This window comes from Hypomesus transpacificus, chromosome 15 (assembly GCF_021917145.1).
Source record: "Hypomesus transpacificus isolate Combined female chromosome 15, fHypTra1, whole genome shotgun sequence".
NCBI classification, from domain to species: Eukaryota; Metazoa; Chordata; class Actinopteri; order Osmeriformes; family Osmeridae; genus Hypomesus; species Hypomesus transpacificus.
In genome coordinates, this window is record NC_061074.1 from 8,179,914 (window position 1) to 8,200,641 (window position 20,728).

Consider the following 20,728-nt stretch of genomic DNA (forward strand, 5'->3'; position numbering starts at 1 on the left):
CTGTGACATGCAGTGTCTGCATCTCAAAACTGGATCCTTGAAATGGGCCTGTCTTCTAGATTTCTTAGATGCTGTGCAGAACCAAAATGTAGTCTGGTAGCAGATAGTCTGCAAGGTTAGTATACACTCAGTCAGGACATATCATATTGCATGATTGCTATCATTTAGGCCTTCAATCCTTTCTCCCAAGGGGATTTCATCAACATGAAAGTCATCATTTGCATCCTGGTATTTTAATATAAATACACACAGTAACCCACCCCAGCTCCCACAGAGTAGGGTGGGACATTTAAGTAAACAGAAAACAGACTGACTTCAGTCCAGGGTGTGGTATGTTGAACTTTTTGCACTTAAAAACACTACTGATTATATGTTTGGTATGTATTGCAATATACTGTGCACACCATATGTATTGTTATTCAGTCTCAAATATTGTGTCTGTCTCAAATACAATTATAGTTAAGAACATTTCACCGTGTTTATTTCATGTTACCTAACTTCCTGTAACATCTCTTCCTTTTGTTTCAGGTATGGCAATGCCTAATGATTCTGTTATACTGGCTGCCTACAGTGAAATATTTGAACAGAGATATATATTTGCTTCTGTTTTAATTCTGTTATATCCAGTTACCATCGTCGGGAACACATTTTTGATTTACACCATTTGTACTGACAGATCATTACACAAACCCATGTACATTCTGATAGCTAATTTATCATGTATAGGTGTGTATGGAGGTCTTTTTTTTACTCCTTCTGTTTTGTTTAGTTTCTTTACGGGCAATTATCAGATATCAAGGGTATTTTGTCTAATGCAAGTATTCAATCTGAACACTTATGGAGGGTGTGAGATCTCTAATTTGATGTTGATGGCTTACGATCGTTACATATCCATATGCTTCCCTTTGAACTATGCGGCATTCATGACTTCTACAAAGTTAATACTAGGCATTACTTTGACTTGGTTGATACCTTTCTGTAGGTGTTGCATTACTCTATCTCTTACTGCAAGCCTTAACTTGTGTGGTAGAATAATTGAAAAGGTATATTGTGACAATTACTCTTTGGTGAAATTAGCCTGTTCAGATATCTCACATTTGTCAATATACTCGACAACTGTTACATTTTTTTCTGTAGTGCTACCATTTTTTGTCATTCTGTATTCATACTTGAGAATCATTTTGGTTTGTGCAAAATGGACAAATTCCGGACAAACTAAAGTGATGAAGACTTGCATTCCTCACTTAGTAGCAATTGGAAACTTCATAATTGGCAGTTCTTTTGAGCTGTATCAAAGCAGATTTGATATGAATGTTATACCATACACAATACGTGTTGCACTTTCCATGTATTTTCTGATAGTTTCACCTGCCATGAATCCAATAATATATGGGGCAAGAACGGAGAATATAAGTAATGCAATCTCCAGAAAAATATTTTGGACCAACCACATCTTTAAGGTTGAACCAAAGTAATCTTTTATCCCTTCAGCCCCCCTGCCAAATGTTACCTACTTTCTGAATAACAAATGATATACGTACAGTATACACTGCACAATTAAACTCCAAGTTAATTCCTCCATTTCAGATTGTAGTAAGCTCCAGCCAAGTATGTTCAAACAATTCATGTTTTTTTGGAGACCTCCAGCAAAATGTATAGCATGAACTAACCTTCTTGTTGTCTATAACCAGCAGCGACTCAAATTGACCCTGCAATTGTGAGCATTTTTCGTGCGTCAAACTGACAACAGATGACAAGGATGAAGGGAGACAAGTATAAAGAATGTAATGGTGATAATCAAAATATAATGACATATGACTCATATGGGGGTCAGATGGATGAGCGGTTAAGGAGTTGGGCTATTAATCAAAAGGTTGTTGTTTCGATTCCCGGGCCCTGCCGAATGACGTTGTGACCTTGGGAAAGGCACTTCACCCTACTTGCCCCGGGGAAATGTCCCTGTACTTCCTGTAAATCGCTCTGGATAAGCGTCTGCTAAATGTAAATGTTATATTTTGTTTTGTAGAGTGAAATTGCATTTCCTCTTTGGAAAAAAATAAACATATGTGATGAGGCACAGTGGGTCATTGCTGTAAATTTGATCCTTTGGTGATTAAGGATGTATCAAGAGTGGTATTTGAAAAGCATGAAATACAATCCCAGATACACATTAAAATACAACACAGTTAACTTTACTCATAAGACAGGAATCAGCCAACCAAACTCTCTCAAGAACATCTGACACACAAGGGAACATATTTGATAATATAAAGTCCTGCTGTTTCAGTACATACACAGTATGCAGATGTATACACATGTATCCTCTTAATTTCAAATCCTAACTCATTAACTGGAAAAATTACTTCAATCTAAGGTATTCTTCTAAGGTTCTTATTTAAATAACTTAATCAAATTATTACATTGAATTATTTGACTTTACGCAAAATAGCTAAATGTGACACTGTTATGACAAGATGTAATTCAAAGCAAGTCCTTGTCTTTTTGTTTCAGTGTGGATCATGTCAAATGACTCTTTCACTCTGGCTGCCTACAGTAAAATATATGAGCATAGATTTATATATCTGTCTGTAATGATTATATTTTACCCAATTACCATCATGGGGAACATGTTGTTGATTTACATAATTTGGACTGAGAGATCATTACACAAATCCATGTATATTCTGATAGCTAATTTATCATGCATAAGCTTGTATGGTGGTTTTGTTTTCACTCCTAGCATTTTGTTTAATTTATTTACAGGAAACTATCAGTTATCAAGGGTATTTTGTCTCATGCAAGTATTCAATGTGCATACATATGGTGGGTGTGAGATCACAAATTTGATGGTAATGGCTTATGATCGCTACCTGTCCATATGTTTCCCTTTCATCTATGAGAAAACAATGACTCCTACAAAGTTAATGCTAATCATTGCTTTGATATGGTTGATACCTTTTGGCAGGTGCTGCATTTGTATATCGCTTACTGCAGGCCTCACTCTGTGTGGTAGAATCATTGAAAAGGTATATTGTGACAACTTATCATTGGTGAGACTGGCTTGTTCAGACATCTCAGATTTGAATGTGTTCTCCACAATTAACATTTTTCTATCTGTTATTGCTCCATTTTTCATTATAATTTATTCATACGTAAGAATAATTTTTGTCTGTCTAAACTTGACTAAATCAGGACAAACAAAAGTTTTAAGGACATGCGTACCACATTTAGTTGCAATTTGCAGCTTTCTTATAGGTTGTTCTTTTGAACTGTACCAAAACAAATTCGATATGAGCTTTCTCCCCTACTCACTTCGTGTAGTACTTTCATTGTACTTTTTGATTGTTGGACCAGCTATTAATCCAGTCATCTATGGTGCTAGAACAGAAAAGATTAGTAGTGCCATAAAGAAAAATATATTTTGGCTCAAAAACTATTTTTGATTTTGAAGATGGTCAAGATTTCTTCCCCAAGTCCTTGAGTATTACAGTTGGCCGACAGAAGCACATTTTCCTTATATCAGGAATATTTACAAAACCCAAAAGATAAAAGTAAGATATACTTAATTACTTGTACTTCAATCAATTTAGGCAAACATTACTTTTAATTGGACTTCATAAAGATTAAGTGATTATTTAAAGTAATTCAAAGTGTTTAATTGCTGCAGGCTATGCTTTCCTTGTACTGTAATTGTACCAAACAATGTCTCTGGTTTAAGATGTCTTCTGTAATATTTGCTTGGAAGACAATGTGACAATGTCATTGATTAACATAATAATAATGGTAATATTTTGTGCAGACTATGAGACAAACTTTTTTTATTGAGAAAGTTCTCAAGAAATACCATGAAAGTAAGTAATATGTTAAAATAGGAATCAATATAAATCTGCAATAATTCACCTGTTTGCCTGATTCACAAAAACATTTTATTTGTGTGTCTTTGTGTTAGAACACGAAAAAGAAAATACATTAAACATGATTTTCCATGTATAATTAAATATGTTGTGTGTGTATGTATGTGGTGTTTTGTTGTTGGACTTCTGTGCTAGACACGGTTTGTCCATAACGAACACCATGTTCAAGCATAAGGGTGTCCATATGTGCACCTGGCACCAGGACACCCGAGGTCTCAGTTCGATGATCGACTTTGTAGTCGTGTCATCGGACTTGGGGCCGCATGTCTTGGACACTCGGGTGAGGAGAGGGGCGGAGCTGTCAACTGATCACCACCTGGTGGTGAGTTGGCTTCGATGGTGGGGGAGGACGCCGGTCAGGCCTGGCAGGCCCAAACGTAATGTGAGGGTCTGCTGGGAACGTCTGGCGGAACCCTCTGTCAGAAGGAGCTTCAACTCCCACCTCCGGGAGAGCTTCGATCATGTCTCGGGGGGGGCCGGGGACATTGAGTCCGAATGGGCCATGTTCCGGGCCTCCATTGTTGAAGCGGCTGACCGGAGCTGCGGCCGCAGGGCGGTCGGTGCATGTCGCGGCGGTAACCCTCGGACCCGGTGGTGGACTCCGGAGGTGAGGGATGCCGTCAAGCTGAAGAAGGAGGCCTATCGGACTTTATTGGCTGGTAGGACTCCAGAGGCAGCTGATGTGTACCGGCGGGCCAAGCGGAACGCGGCTTTGGCGGTCGCGGAGGCAAAAACCCGGGCATGGGAGGAGTTCGGCGAGGCCATGGAGAATGACTTCCGAACGGCTTCAAAAAGGTTCTGGACCACCATCCGGCGGCTCAGGAGGGGGAAGCAGTGCTCTGTCAACACTGTATACGGTGGGGATGGTGCGCTGCTGACCTCGACGGGGGACGTCCTGGATCGGTGGAAGGAATACTTCGAAGACCTCCTTAATTCCACCAACACGCTTTCCGACGTGGAGGCAGAGTCTGGGGACATCGGGGGGGGCCCTTCTATCTCTGGGGCTGAGGTCGCCGAGGTGGTTGAAAAGCTCCGCGGTGGCAGGGCCCCTGGGGTGGATGAGGTCCGCCCGGAGTTCCTTAAGGCTCTGGATGTTGTAGGGCTGTCTTGGTTGACACGACTCTGCAACATCGCGTGGACATCGGGGACAGTGCCTCTGGACTGGCAGACCGGGGTGGTGGTTCCCCTCTTTAAAAAGGGGGACCGGAGGGTGTGCTCCAACTTTAGGGGGATCACACTCCTCAGCCTCCCTGGGAAAGTCTATTCAGGGGTCCTGGAGAGGAGGGTCCGTCGGATTGTCGAACCTCGGATTCAGGAGGAGCAATGTGGTTTTCGTCCTGGCCGTGGAACAGTGGACCAGCTTTATACCCTCCGCGGAGTCCTGGAGGGTACATGGGAGTTCGCCCAACCAGTCTACACATGTTTTGTGGATTTGGAAAAGGCGTTCGACCGTGTCCCTCGGGGGCTCATGTGGGGGGTGCTCCGAGAGTACGGGGTACCGGATTTCCTGATCGGGGCTGTCCGGTCCCTGTACGACCGGTGCCAGAGTTTGGTCCGCATTGCCGGTAGTAAGTCGAACTTGTTTCCGGTGAGGGTTGGACTCCGCCAGGGCTGCCCTATGTCACCGATTCTGTTCATTACCTATATGGACAGAATTTCTAGGCGCAGCCAGGGTGTTGAGGGGGTCCGGTTTGGTGACCTCAGGATCGGGTCGCTGCTTTTTGCGGATGATGTGGTCCTGTTGGCTTCATCGGGCCGTGACCTTCAGCTCTCACTGGAGCGGTTCGCAACCGAATGTGAAGCGGCTGGGATGCGAATCAGCACCTCCAAATCTGAGGCCATGGTAATCGACCGGAAAAGGGTGGAGTGCCATCTCCGGGTCGGGGAGGAGATCCTGAACCAAGCGGAGGAGTTCAAGTATCTCGGGGTCTTGTTCACGAGTGAGGGAAGAATGGAGCGCGAGGTCGACAGGCGGATCGGTGCGGCGTCCGCAGTGATGCGGGCTCTGCATCGGTCCGTCGTGGTGAAGAAGGAGCTGAGTCGAAAGGCGAAGCTCTCTATTTACCAGTCGATCTACGTTCCTACCCTCACCTATGGTCACGAACTATGGGTAGTGACCGAAAGAACGAGATCGCGAATACAAGCGGCCGAAATGAGCTTTCTCCGTAGGGTGTCCGGGCTCTCCCTTAGAGATAGGGTGAGAAGCTCGGTCATCCGGGAGGGGCTCAGAGTAGAACCGCTGCTCCTCCGCGTCGAGAGGAGCCAGCTGAGGTGGCTCGGGCATCTGATTAGGATGCCTCCTGGACGCCTCCCTGGTGAGGTGTTCCGGGCACGTCCCACTGGGAAGAGGCCCCGGGGAAGACCCAGGACACGCTGGAGGGACTATGTCTCGCAGCTGGCCTGGGAACGCCTTGGGGTCCCCCAGGAAGAGCTGGCGGAAGTGGCCGGGGGGAGGGAAGTCTGGGCCTCCCTGCTTAGGTCGCTGCCCCCGCGACCCGATCCCCGGACAAGCGGCAGATGACGACGACGACGACGACGACGACGACGAATTAAATATGTATGTATGTTTGTATGTTAAGGGTCATTAGTCCACCTTATCCCCTAGACTGCAATTATGCACCCACAGATATCAGACACTGGAGGGCTATGTGACCCAAGGCGAAGTACACAGGGCCAGTCTTGTTTTGGCAAGTGCACCTTTACCCTAATTATCAGTACAATATGAGCTATCATGACCCAATGACCTATTGGGCCTCATAGTAACCACTCATAATGAGACCATGAACGGATTTCTTTATGACATTATTTTATAACACTTCTATTCCCAATATACATGCAGCTTTTTTCTAATCATTGATTTTGTGTCATCTTCAAGAGGCTCACTTGGTCACATGTTTACGCTTTTCAAATAGGAATGGTGACTGCAAGACAGAAGCCACTCTCCAACATGTATACTAAAAGCAAACAACATCCCCAAAAACTAACAATGAAAATAAAGAAACTATTTAGGTGTTCAACTATTGTGCTTTAAAACATATTCACAGTATTGTTACATTAATGTTTTGAATTCTATGCTTTTCATAGTAGATCTACACGATTGATTGATACCCGGTTTCAATTTGTGATCCCAAAAAACTGCTAACATAAAACACTGACCGTTTTATTAAGGATAAAATAAGTGCAACTCACAATGCATTTTTGGCAAATGGATTTACTGATCAAAGCATCATCCTTTTACTACTAAACTACCTATTTAACTTATTTTCTTAAAGAACATCACTGTACACATACAGTAAATTGGACATGATTGTACACATAATTATTTTTCGTCTCCTATTTAGTTTGCTCATCCCCCCCCTTAGGAGCACAATGCTTTGCATGTTGTAGATAATTTGTATATTGAACTATAACTTGACTTCTTTCTCTTATGAATAATACAGACACCCATAATATTTCACTCATTGTATTTTCAGTGCATCTTTCAAATTGTTGTGCTGTACTCACACTCTGTGGATGAATATTGTTATTTGGCAATATTGTCATTGGACAGATATTTAGCTCCAGTATTTGCCGTCCTCTACACAATAACAACATAATAACACCTTCTAGAGTTTGTGGTTTTTTATTCTATCTTTGAATGTGTTCATTTGGAAGCTGCGTTGTCACATTGCCTCTGACATTGCATTAGAAATTTTGTGAAATGTAATTGACACAGTTACCTTGTGAAAACTGTTGGCGAAACCTGATTTTTTAGATACCACAGTGAAAACACAGGACTCTTCTTTTCTTTTGTAAATGTAATTTACCAATAGGCCAATCTTGTCTTTGTTTAAACATGATTGAGGCAGTGGGTTTTAGACACCTGGTGGCCATTGTGGTCATTTCTCCCAAAACTCAGAACTCCTCATGCCATGACCCCTGAATTTGATCCATCAACAATCAAACTTTACAAGAAAAATGGATGCCTGTTCTGCTTATCCTTGCATGTTTTGTTTTGTTCTTACTTCAAACAGCATGATTGTGATCGACAGTAAGAGACCAACAGCAGACCTAAAATAACCTAAAATAATTATCATTACAGAAATGCCAAACAGAAAGAAACACACCAGCCTGTTTTTTGGAATACTACATTAAATGTAAAATAAAATGGACTACTTTGAATGATGACTCAAAATCTAACTGTGTCTAACTGAGATTAAACTGTAAACTGAGCTACTGTAGGCCTACAAGAAGACTGCAAAAAATTTATGATGTATTACCCCCCAAATCATGGTCTATTATACTAACAGTATAATACAGTATTGAACTGTTTGAGATTCAGGTCAGATGTTCAGGCCAGGTTTTAGCTGGTAGTCAAGGTTTAGTTCATGGATGGAAGATGAGAAAAGAAGATGAAAGCTTGAATTTAAGCGTTTTGTGCTTCACATTCTACAGCTCAGCTTGAAGTAAATCACATGCACCAGGGTCCAAAAGGAACTGGTTGGCAATCAACTCTGATCATGCTAACTCATTACACTACAAGTCAGGAACACTCAGAAACCAATTTTCACAATTTATTTACAATTTACAAAAAAAGGAAATACCTTGAGCGTTGGATCTCTGCTCAAGAGGGTAGGCCTACCCCCTGATACAGGCATGCATACGATGCAAGACAATAATAAAGGCAGGATAATGTCGATAATGTCTTAACTAATATTGCTAAACAATTCAACATAATTTGTGTGAACTAGTTTGAGTTTTTCACACAGGCAGGGTGTACAGACATAAGGATCCAAACAGTGTAAATCTCCCTTGTATGACCAACACAAAGTGTACCATACTGAACCATAGAAGGATTGTCTTCAAATGAACTCAGACTAGATCAGGTTTGGATATACAGAACCACTCTATGTGATATTCAACACCATTACAGGTTTAGATTTTAGATTTGCAATGTCATTGGACCATGCAGAAACTCTTCCTCTAAGGATTTTTCTAATAGCAGTTTTGATCTCCTTGGTCCTGATCCCGTAGATAAATGGATTTAACAAAGGAGGGAACAGAATGAACGCTGCTGAACTAATTATGTTGACCTCTCTAGAAATAACACTGTTTTCTATTCTATTATAAATAACAGAGAAAAGTGTGGCTGTAGAGAAATTAATGAAAATTATCAAATGAGGGGCACATGTGCTAAAGGCTTTCTTTCGTGAGTCCTTTGAAGCTTTCAAGCAGACAATTAATATTCTGATGTATGACAGCACTACTAAAACAAGTGGTAAAACCACCAAAATTGATACGACGAATATACCATATAAATTGCTGAGAGCACTTCGAATACAAGACAAATTATTTATAACCAGGTTATCACAAAACAGCTTGTTAATAATATAACCACAAAGAGGCAGTCTTGAGGTGATGAGCACTTGAATTGCTAAAAGGATAATAGGGATTACATTTACTATGACCAACAACAATTTGACTTTAAAGGGGGTCATAATGCTATAGTATTGCAATGGCTTACAAATTGAAACATACCTGTCATAAGCCATTGCAGTTAAAATTGCATAAGCACTTGTTGCGTGTACATTAATAAAAAACACTTGCAATAAACAGCCTTCATAAGTAATGTCAGGTACAACCTTAATCAGATTTTCCATTACCTTAGGACAGACTGATGTACAGCCTACCAGTCCATTCACTGCAAGGTTGAACAATAATATATACATCGGTTTGTGTAAGTTTGAATCAACATAGATAACAAACATAAGTACAAGATTTGAAAATATTGTGAGACAAAAAAGTACAAAGGTTAGTACAAAACCTCCATTATTTACTGGCCCTGGAGGTCCATATGCTGTCAGAAGAAAAGTAAAATTCATGTTCCAGAAAATTGAGGACCAAGGACAATATTTGTGAAATACAATTATAAGTCAGCAAAAATAAATGTTAACACCACCACACAACAGGCATTCCGGTTTACCGTACCAATGAACAACATAGCCTACTCATGACACTGAAAATCTTACAGTACAGACAATCAAGCTGAGATTGACCAAATGCAGCAGGAACCTTGAATAGCATTTCATTTTCTGCACTATAAATACTTTCCTCCTCACATCATGAGTGAAAAGGCCAAGCTGTTTTTCAAAAACAACCCCCCCCCCCCCCCCACACACACACACACACACACACACACATACACACACACACACACATACACACACACTGTTGGGGGATGTACTGTATGACTCATATGTCTTATTGCATGGATATGGAGAGTTCAAACACATAGTGTAGTTACATATGGTTACATGGATTTTAATTTTATAGATTGATTGTTTAACTTATGTTTTTGTATGGCATTCAAACACAGAGCTTTGACATCAATATAGTTTGTAACACACATTGTGACTTCATACTTATATTTGGATCTTATTATTTGTGTACCACTCACACATACAATCTTTTTACTTTCACATGTTTTAAGTAAGTGCCAACCATAAATGAAATATTTAAATAGTCACAAAACCAGTGGTAAAGATGTTATCGCAACGCTTACGTTAAGATCTCTTCTGGCCATGTTGAGCTGGCTGTTTAGGCTATGGATATAAAGCACAACTCACAAAGCATTTTTTGGCAAATGGATTTACTGATCAAAGCATCACCTTTTTACTACTAAACTACCTCTTTGTATTTAACTACTTTTCTTAAAGAACATCCCTGTACACATACAGTAAATTGGACCTGATTGTACACATAATTATTTCTTGTCTCCTATTTTGTTTGCTCATGCCCCCTTAGGAGCACAATACTTTGCATGTTGTAAATAATTTGTATATTGAACTATAACTTGACTTCTTTCTCTTATGAATAATACAGACACCCATAATATTTCACTCATTGTATTTTCAGTGCATCTTTGAAATTTTTGTGCTGTACTCACACTCTGTGGATGAATATTGTTATTTGGCAATATTGTCATTGGACAGATATTTAGCTCCAGTATTTGCCGTCCTCTACAAAATAACAACATAATAACACCTTCTAGAGTTTGTGGTTTTTTATTATATCTTTGAATGTGTTCATTTGGAAGCTGCGTTGTCACATTGCCTCTGACATTGCATTAGAAAATGTTGTGAAAATGTAATTGACACAGTTACCTTGTGAAAACTGTTGGCGAAACCTGATTTTTTAGATACCACAGTGAAAACACAAGACCTTTCTTTTGTAAATGTAATTTACCAATAGGCCAATCTTGTCTTTTTTTAAACATGATTGAGGCAGTGGGTTTTAGACACCTGGTGGCCATTGTGGTCATTTCTCCCAAAACTCAGAACTCCTCATGCCATGACACCTTAATTTGATCTATAAACAATCCAACTTTACAAAAAAATGCATGCCTGTTCTGCTCATCTTTGCACATTTTGTTTTGTTCTTACTTCAAACTGTCTGATTGTGATCGACAGTAAGAGATTAACAGCAGACTACTGTGTCCATTATGCAAACAAGTCAAGAACCTAAAATAATTATCATTAGAGAAATGCTCAACAGAAAGAAACACACAAGCCTGTTTTTTGGAATACTACATTAAATGTAAAATAAAATGGAATACTTTGAATGATGACTCAAAATCTAACTGTGTCTAACAGAGATGAACCTGTACACTGTGCTACTGTAGACATACAAGAAGACTACAAAAAATGTATGATGTATTATCACAAAAATCATGGTTTAGTATTGTACTGTTTGAGATTCAGGACAGTTGTCCAGGCCAGGTTTTAGCTGGCAGTCAAGGTTTTGTTCATGGATGGAAGATGAGAGAAGAAGATGAAAGTTTGAATCTAAACATTTTGTGCTTTACATTCTACAGCTCAGCTTGAAGTGAATCACTTGCACCAGGGTTGGCAATCAACTCTGATCATGCTAACTCATTACAGTTCAGGTCAGGAACACTCAGAAACCCATTTTCAAAATGTATTTCAAAAATAGGAAATACCTTGAGCATTGTAGCTCTGCTCAAGAGGGTAGGCCTAGCCCCTGATAAGGGGCGCTGCCAGGAATTTTGGGCCCCATGAGAACCAAAAAAAAAGTCATGATTTCTGTTCGTTTTTCATTTTTTGGGGGCACCTGCCCCTGATACAGGCATGCATAGTATGCAAGACAATAATAAAGGCAGGATAATGTCAATAACGTCTTAACTAATATTGCTACACAATTCTATTCAATATAACTTGTTTGAGTTTTTTACACAGGCAGGGTGTACAGACATAAGGATCCACACAGTGTAAATCTCCCTTGTATGACCAACACAAAGTGTACCATACTGAACCATAGAAGGATTGTCTTCAAACAAACTCACACTAGATCAGGTTTGGATATACAGTACCACTCTATGTAATATTCAACACCATTACAGGTTTAGATTTTAGATTTGCAATTTCATTGGACCATGCAGAAACTCTTCCTCTAAGGATTTTTCTGATAGCAGTTTTGATCTCCTTGGTCCTTATCCCGTAGATAAATGGATTTAACAAAGGAGGGAACAGAATGAATGCAGCTGAACTAATTATGTTGACCTCTCTAGAAACAACACTGTATCTATTATAAATAACAGAAAAAAGTGAGGCTGTAGAGAAATTAATGAAAGTTATCAAATGAGGGGCACATGTGCTAAAGGCTTTCTTTTGTGAGTCCTTTGAAGCTTTCAAGCAGACAATTAATATTCTGATGTATGACAGCACTACTAAAACAAGTGGTAAAACCACCAAGATTGATATGATGACTATACCATATAAATTGCTGACAGCACTTCGAACACAAGACAAGTTAACTATAGCCAGGTTATCACAAAACAGCTTGTTAATGATATAACCACAAAGAGGCAGACTTGAGGTAATGAACACTTGAATTGCTAAAAGGATAATAGGGATTAAATTGACTATAACCAACAATAATTTTACTTTAAAGGGGGTCATAATGCTATAATATTGCAATGGCTTACAAATTGAAACATACCTGTCATAAGCCATTGCAGTTAAAATTGCATAAGCACTTGCTGCATGTACATTAATAAAAAACACCTGCAGTAAACAGCCTTCATGAGTAATGTCAGGTACAACCTTAATCAGATTTTCCATTACCTTAGGACAGACTGATGTACAGCCTACCAGTCCATTCACTGCAAGATTAAACAATAATATATACATCGGTTTGTGTAAGTTTGAATCAACATAGATAACAAACACAAGGACAAGATTTAAAAATATTGTGAGACAAAAAAGTATAAAAGTTAGTACAAAAACTCCATTATTTACTGGCCCTGGAGGTTCATATGCCGTCAGAAGAAAAGTAAAATTCATATTCCAGAGAATCAAGGACAATATTTGTGAAGTACAATTTAAAGTAAACGAGAATAAAGTCAAGATCACCACACAACAGACATTCAGGTTTACCGTACCAAAGAACAACATAGGCTACACATGACACTGAAGAACTTACAGTACAGACAATCAAGCTGAGATTGACCAAATGCAGCAGGAACCTTGAAGAGCATTTCATTTTCTGCACTATAAATACTTTCCTCCTCACATCATGAGTGAAATTGCCAAGCTGTTTTTCAACTCCCCCCACACACACACACACACATTCACGTACACTCACACTGTTGAGGGATGTACTGTATGACTCATATGTCTTATTGCATGGATATGGAGAGTTCAAACACATACTGTAGTTACATGGTTACACTGATTTTAACTGTATTGATTGATTAACTTATTTCTTTGTATACCTAACATGGCACTCAAACACAGAGCTTTGACATAAATATAGTTTGTTTGTAACACACATTGTGACTTTATACTCATATTTGTATATTTATTATTTGTGTACCACACACACATACAATCTTTTTACTTTCATATATTATAATTAAGTGCCAAACCTAAATGAAATATTTAAATAGTCCCAAAACCAGTGGTAAAGAGGTTATCGCAACGTTTACATTTAAGGTCACATAAACTACATAGCAATACCTATAGTAACAATATTGTAGTTACACAGAAACGTCCTTATGGTTTAGTGGCAAAAGTGAAACTTAGTATGAGGGAGGTTGGATTTTCCAGGGATGTTAGTATATATCCTGTTTTAATCACAAAACCTTCATCTGTTAAACCCTTACTACCCTCCCCCATACTCTGCCTTCTTACTGCTAACAATTAATACCATCAACTTTCATAGCAATTCCTATGTAGCTACAATGTTTTTACTCTATGTTATGTAAGGGATAATGCCTGACGGGGTGTACATTATTTTCTGATAATGGACACATCGAAGGGCATTATATCGCTTAAACCATGACGTGGGTGCATACTATCATGAAATAACAGACACCTTGCTGACAATCAAAATAGAGTATTCAACCAGACCATGGTATAATCTATAATTAAAGGAATCTGTGTGTGTGTCTGTGTGTGCATGTGTGTGTCTGTTTGGTTTTATAGTGGGATTTTAGTGTCCAACGATTACCTCGAGAACCGGGCAATGTGCAAAGTTAGAATTGTCCAGGTGTCCGTTTCAGAACCAAAAGAGATGCCACGTTTAACATTGTCTGGATAAGCGCTTTGTGATCTCCCCTCAAAAAAATCCCGCCAGTTTCCCGCCAGATGTCTTCTAGCCATGTTGAGCTGGCACTATAGGCTAAGTACCACATTCTACGACAAATTCATTACGTAAAGACAAGTGGACTCTGTGACAATGCCAATATGGCCAGGCTAGCAGTACTCTCTGCTGCTCCAATAACATTAAATCAGCTTCTTTCAAAGGGTTTTGTTTATGAATGAAATTCTGGCTAGCTAACTAACAGAAACACAAAGTCCCATATAGATCAGGGAATTTTGTTATGTTAAAAAACGTGTTTATAAAAACTCAGCCTGCCAATTGCAAACTCCAATTAAACTAACAGCAAATTGACTAGCCAACATCATAATAACCAGCTGCATCACAGGCTTGACCATTGCAGTATCTATGTTTCCATGAATCTGTGTGTGTCTGCGTGCCATTGAATCAACTAAGCGACATCATCATCCCCAGCTGCATCATGGGTAGATGATGTAGCTACAACAGAGTCTGTAACATGATGATTCAACCCGGCTCTTCAGTTGGTTTCTTGAGGCATGGACATAGCAAGACACAAATGGGCATAAGAACGTTTTCTTACAAATGTAGTATCTTCGTGTCTTATGTCAATGCAAAACGGCTAATACAAGATAATTTTACAGCTCCGCATAACACAAAGGACAAAATACAAATGTTAATGTAAACATAGCTACACCCCTTAGGCAGAGCTGTACAAGCGCTAAGGTGAATTAGGCTACAATGACAACTGGCTAAACCATTGTGCATGTAGTGACTTATGTTATGAACTAAGTATCTACATATTTGTGAGGGTAAGATAACTTAACAGAGAACATAAACAATACATTTTGATCATTATATAAGCAGTTGATAATTTAGGAAACAGCAAACAATTGTTGGCTTCATAATAATTTGCATGAATATACCAGAGCATTGGAAATGTGTTTAAAAGAATAAGAAATGTATATCATGATGTGTATTTATGACTAGATGATGTGGAGTTTAAACAAGTACTTTGGAGAAATGTAGTTGTAGTTAGAGACATGTAGGTAGCTTACCAGAGCTACTGAGGACAACTGTCATCCCCGGCTGCATCACAGGCACTATTTATCAATAATTCCATAAATTTGTCTGTCACTGACATCTTACTCACTGGCTGCATCATGGGCACTGTGTCCTATCTATAATTCCAGGAATGTGTATTTGTGTGTCACCTACTTCATCACGAGCACTGTGCATTATCAATCTATTGTTCCATGAATCTGTGTGTAATAAATAAATACATTACTATAACAGCAGACTAGGGTAGGATATCCTAAATCAATTATGTCAAGAGCCTTACAAAGAGTCTTTCAGGAATTCTGTTTAAATTGGATGAATATATCAAATAAAACAGACTGTTTCTAAGGAATGACTGTAAACTGAGATTAAACTGTATTACTTTACCAGAAGATGACATCAACTAAAATGTGCTACCGTACAAATAATGACAGGCTTCAATATTTTCACTGTATTGAGATACGAGTCACATAACCAGTCCAGGTTAGCAGGAACAGTAGGTTTAATCAGGATTTCATTACAGCTCTAAGTAGAATTTGACACAATTACAGGTTTGGGTTTTAAATGTGCCACGTCATTGGACAATCCAAAAACTCTTCCTCTAAGGATTTTTCTAATAGCGGTTTTGATCTCCTTGGTCCTGATCCCGTAGATAAGAGGATTCAGCAAAGGAGGGAACAGAATGAACGCAGCTGCAATTATTATGTTGACCTCTCGAGAAACAACACTGTATCTATTATAAATAACAGAGAAAAGTATGGCTGCAGAGAAATTAATGAAAGTTATCAAATGAGGGGCACATGTGCTAAAGGCTTTCTTTTGCGAGTCCTTTGAGGCTTTCAAGCAGACAATTAATATTCTGATGTATGACAGCACTACCAGAACAAGTGGTAAAACAACCAAGATTAGTGTGAGTAAAATGCCAAAAAGATTGCTTGCAGCACTTTGAACACAAGACAAACTAACTATAGCCAAGTTATCATAAAACAGTTTGTTAATGATATAACCGCAAAGAGGCAGACTTGAGGTAATGAACACTTGAATTGCTAGAAGGATAATAGGGATTACATTTACTATGACCAACAACAATTTTACTTTAAAGGGGGTCATAATGCTATAGTATTGCAAGGGCTTACAAATTGAAACATACCTGTCATAAGCCATTGCAGTTAAAATTGCATAAGCACTTGTTGCGTGTGAATAAATAAAAAACACCTGCAATAAACAGCCTTCATGAGTAATGTCAGGTACAACCTTAATCAGATTTTCCATTACCTTAGGACAGACTGATGTACAGCCTACCAGTCCATTCACTGCAAGGTTGAACAATAATATATACATCGGCTTGTGTAAGGTTGAATCAACATAGATAACAAACATAAGTAAAAGATTTGAAAATATTGTGAAACTAAAAAGTAAAAAGGGTAGTACAAAAGCTCCCTTATTTAACGGCCCTGGAGGTCCATATGCTGTCAGAAGAAAAGTCAAATTCATATTCCAGAGAATTGAGGATCAAGGACAATATTTGTGAAATACAATTATAAGTAAACAAGAATAAATGTTAACATCACCACACAACAGACATTCAGGTTGACCCTACCAATGAACAACATAGGCTCCACATGACACTGAAGAATTTACAGTACAGACAATCAAGCTGAGATTGACCAAATGCAGTAGGAACGTTGAAGAGCATGTAATTGTCTACACTATATATACTTTCCAACATGCATCAAGAGTGACGTGACATTCATTACATCAAGTGAATGTTTCACCCATAGATATCCCCCCCCTTCCACACACACACACATTATCTCTACCACTTTTTTAGGACTTATGGTGCATCTTTTCTTTTTACTGAGAATTCGAACATGTACTGTGGTTAAAAGTTCCTAGCTTTCAGTTCAGCTCATTCCAAAAACACAATTGGTTGTGTAGTTATTGTAAAGTGTTACGAAAGTGTTTTGACAAGTTATTCATGCCTCCGATTGTCTTTCCTTTTCATTTCCTTTTATTATCTTTTGTAAAATACTAACATTTTATTGGTAAAAAAGACAGCCATATCTGTATCGTATTATATCATAATAATATCCTATATAATTTAGTTTTGTGTTTTAGTTGTACATTTTTTAATAATTTTTCTGTGTTCCAGTTTAGGGCTGTGTGTTGCGGAATAAATTGTTGCCCGTCTTCACAAGAATGGGTTGACAATCATTTCAGATTCACCTCATCAGTTTTAGTTCCAAGTATTAGTTTTAGTTCCAAGAATCTACTCCTGACTTCTGAAAGCACCTGTTATTTACAGGACTGTCATTGATACACAATATGTTACAGCAGGAACACATGTGAATGAATAATAAGATAGAATTTGCAAACATATGCGAACATATGTGACTATGTTTAACAATTAAAAGGCAATAATAAAGGATGCTCAATAATTGTTTTCAGAAAGTGAAATATCATTGGAAAAAGGTGCTCAGGCCAAGAGAATTAAGTTAATGGTTTCAAAATCTCTCTCTCTCTCTCTCTCTCTCTCTCTCTCTCTCTCTCTCTCTGTCATCTTAGAATATAAATAAACAGAAATCTGCATTTGTCTTGGCCAGTGCAAGGCCGTTGTTGACTTAATGTCTGTAATACTAATGTAAAATACGATTTCCTATCTTCACTGGAATGCTTTAAAACAATAATTTTTTCAGAAATGGAGAACTCATCCAAGTTACATGTAACATGGTTTAAACTCACTGCTTATAGTGATATGGGGAACATGTCGCCCTTCTACTTCACCTTATTAATCCTTATGTATTTTTTAGTAATAACTTTTAATGGTCTCACAATAGGACTGGTGATTTTTAATAGGAGCTTGCATGAACCCATGTATTTTCTACTTTGCAGTTTGCTTGTGAACGAACTGTATGGCAGCACAGGGCTTTTCCCATGGTTGATTCACAACATGCTCTTAGATGTTCACCACATTTCTAGATTCCATTGCATTTTGCAGATATTCTGTGTTCACACATATGCTTCTATTGAGTTCACAAATCTGGCTGTGATGGCATATGACAGATACGTGTCCATTTGTTATCCTTTGCGATACATTGAAATTATGTCTCCAATGCATGTATATTTGTTGATTGCATTCATCTGGATATATTCATTTGGTAAGTTCTCTGTTGTACTCTCAATGACTCTTAAACTCAGTTTGTGTGGAAATGTAATCGCTAAGGTCTATTGTGATAATTATTCACTTGTCAAGTTGGCTTGTGAAGATACAACATTGAATAACATTTATGGAAGTTTTACAATGGTTTTAACGGTAGGCCTCCCATTGATTCTAATTATTTATTCGTATGCGAAAATTCTGAATATTTGTTATGGTTCTTCAAAACAGTCACAGCAGAAAGCTCTTAAAACTTGCATCCCACATCTAATGTCGTTGCTGAATTTTACAGTGGGCTGTTTATTTGAAGTGGCCCAAAATCGGTTTAACATGCAACATGTTCCTCTAATACTCCGGATTTTTCTGTCTGTTTATTTTTTGATTGTCTGCCCTATTCTAAATCCCATCATTTTTGGGGTGAAGACAGCAAAGATTAAGGAATCTTTCAGAAGATTCTGCATCAAATTATGGCCTTAGTTCATGAGAAGACGCAACCATGTCAAAGTGTTTTTATTATGTTTTTTATTTTTTTATTTACAAAGCCATATAGCCGAGAGAGCTGATAACGGGCTGAAATCAATTTCAAGGGACCTGCTTTAGCCCGCTCTGCTACTGATGTATACAATCATTATCTTTACAATTGTTTGTCTTATCATTGTTATCATGACTATACTAATGTAATCCTTCAAACTGTAGACAGCGATGCAACCTTGTGATATATGTTTTTAATATATAATAAGTTTCTATATTCCATGCATGTTAAAGCAAATAATGTCTATTAAATGAGGAAATGATTTGCCTCCACCATCTAGTGTTACTTCCATCTAATTACAACCTATTCTGTAGGAAACATGCAGGTCTGTACCCATGTCTACTGTTGGATATAACAGCATGTTCTGCTATATTTAAGAAATACTGTCTTGGTTGAATACACACAAGCAAACATTTGTGTTTGATCCGCAGTGTTTCCCACACATAGACTAATTTGTGGCGGTGCGCCACAGAATCAACACCGGCCGCCAAACATTGCGTTTTGTAAAAAAAAATTTTTTATCGCTATTTAGGTTAAAAACACGCAGCGTATTCGTTCAGCTGCATTTCCTTTCCCCTGCTCTCCCTCCGTCTCTCTGTCACTCATGCGTCTTTCTCAGATATGCACACAGTCACAACGTCAGCACACGTTAGCAACAATGCATACATATGCCGTTCTAGTAAGACCGACAGCTATATCAGCGAGCCTTCAGCATTAGTGCCATAGCTAAAAGTCGAGGAAAGTTGAGGCTACTTTTCGCTAGGTACCTTACTCACATTTACATTTAGTCATTTAGCAGACGCTCTTATCCAGAGCGACTTACAGTACTCTAAGTTTCCCCTTCGTTCTTTTGGTGAGAAGTCTCAAGAGCTAGCTACTTACCCGGCGTCATGGAGCCGACCAGTTAAATAGTTGTTTAGCACTAGTGTTGCTACATGCATAATGCAGAAATGATATGTTAGTTGTTGTTAATTTTGTGAAGGTGTGAATCATTTTGGATTAATATGTAATGTAACAAATTATTGTGTAACAAATTATTAACAACGGAATTATTAAGACCCCCCCCGTCTGACAACTCCCACCCCTCCCCGCCACAATTAGATTTCTAATCTGTGGGAAACACTGGATCCCCCTGAAGAATGTGCCTGTCCGCCGCGAGTAATAGTCTTCATGCAACTATTGTAACGTAGCATAATTACATGGGCAACTCTCAGACACCATGTTGCCAGTAACTTCCCATCCAGTAGAGGGAACCAAAGTTCCAGTGTTTGTTTTGTTGCTTGGCTTCTCTTGGATCAGTGCAGTATTTACTGTGTACAACAAGCCCAAGACCATGTACTATGTTGCTATTTGTTTTCCTGAATGCTGCAATGATTAATAATGTCAATCTGAAATATGTTCTTAATTGCTGGAATGGTGACTCTATTAGGACCACTAATGTTTTGCTCT

At 38.7% G+C, this 20,728-nt stretch overlaps 4 protein-coding genes across 4 annotated transcripts; 1 reads left to right on the plus strand and 3 right to left on the minus strand.

Moving 5' to 3' along the window:
• Positions 1–8,800: 8,800 nt before the first annotated feature.
• Positions 8,801–9,775, minus strand: LOC124477927 (olfactory receptor 1-like). Its single transcript, XM_047036002.1, has one exon. It carries the CDS (start codon positions 9,773–9,775, stop codon positions 8,801–8,803), a length of 975 nt encoding a protein of 324 aa, XP_046891958.1.
• A 2,511-nt stretch (positions 9,776–12,286) lies between these two features.
• Positions 12,287–13,255, minus strand: LOC124477928 (olfactory receptor 52E4-like). The gene has a single exon (XM_047036003.1). The coding sequence runs from the start codon at positions 13,253–13,255 to the stop codon at positions 12,287–12,289; it is 969 nt and encodes a 322-aa protein (XP_046891959.1).
• A 2,860-nt stretch (positions 13,256–16,115) lies between these two features.
• On the minus strand, positions 16,116–17,084 carry LOC124477929 (olfactory receptor 52K2-like). Its single transcript, XM_047036004.1, has one exon. It carries the CDS (start codon positions 17,082–17,084, stop codon positions 16,116–16,118), a length of 969 nt encoding a protein of 322 aa, XP_046891960.1.
• Positions 17,085–18,288: 1,204 nt separating this feature from the next.
• Positions 18,289–19,224, plus strand: LOC124477931 (olfactory receptor 51I1-like). Its single transcript, XM_047036006.1, has one exon. It carries the CDS (start codon positions 18,289–18,291, stop codon positions 19,222–19,224), a length of 936 nt encoding a protein of 311 aa, XP_046891962.1.
• Positions 19,225–20,728: the final 1,504 nt, after the last annotated feature.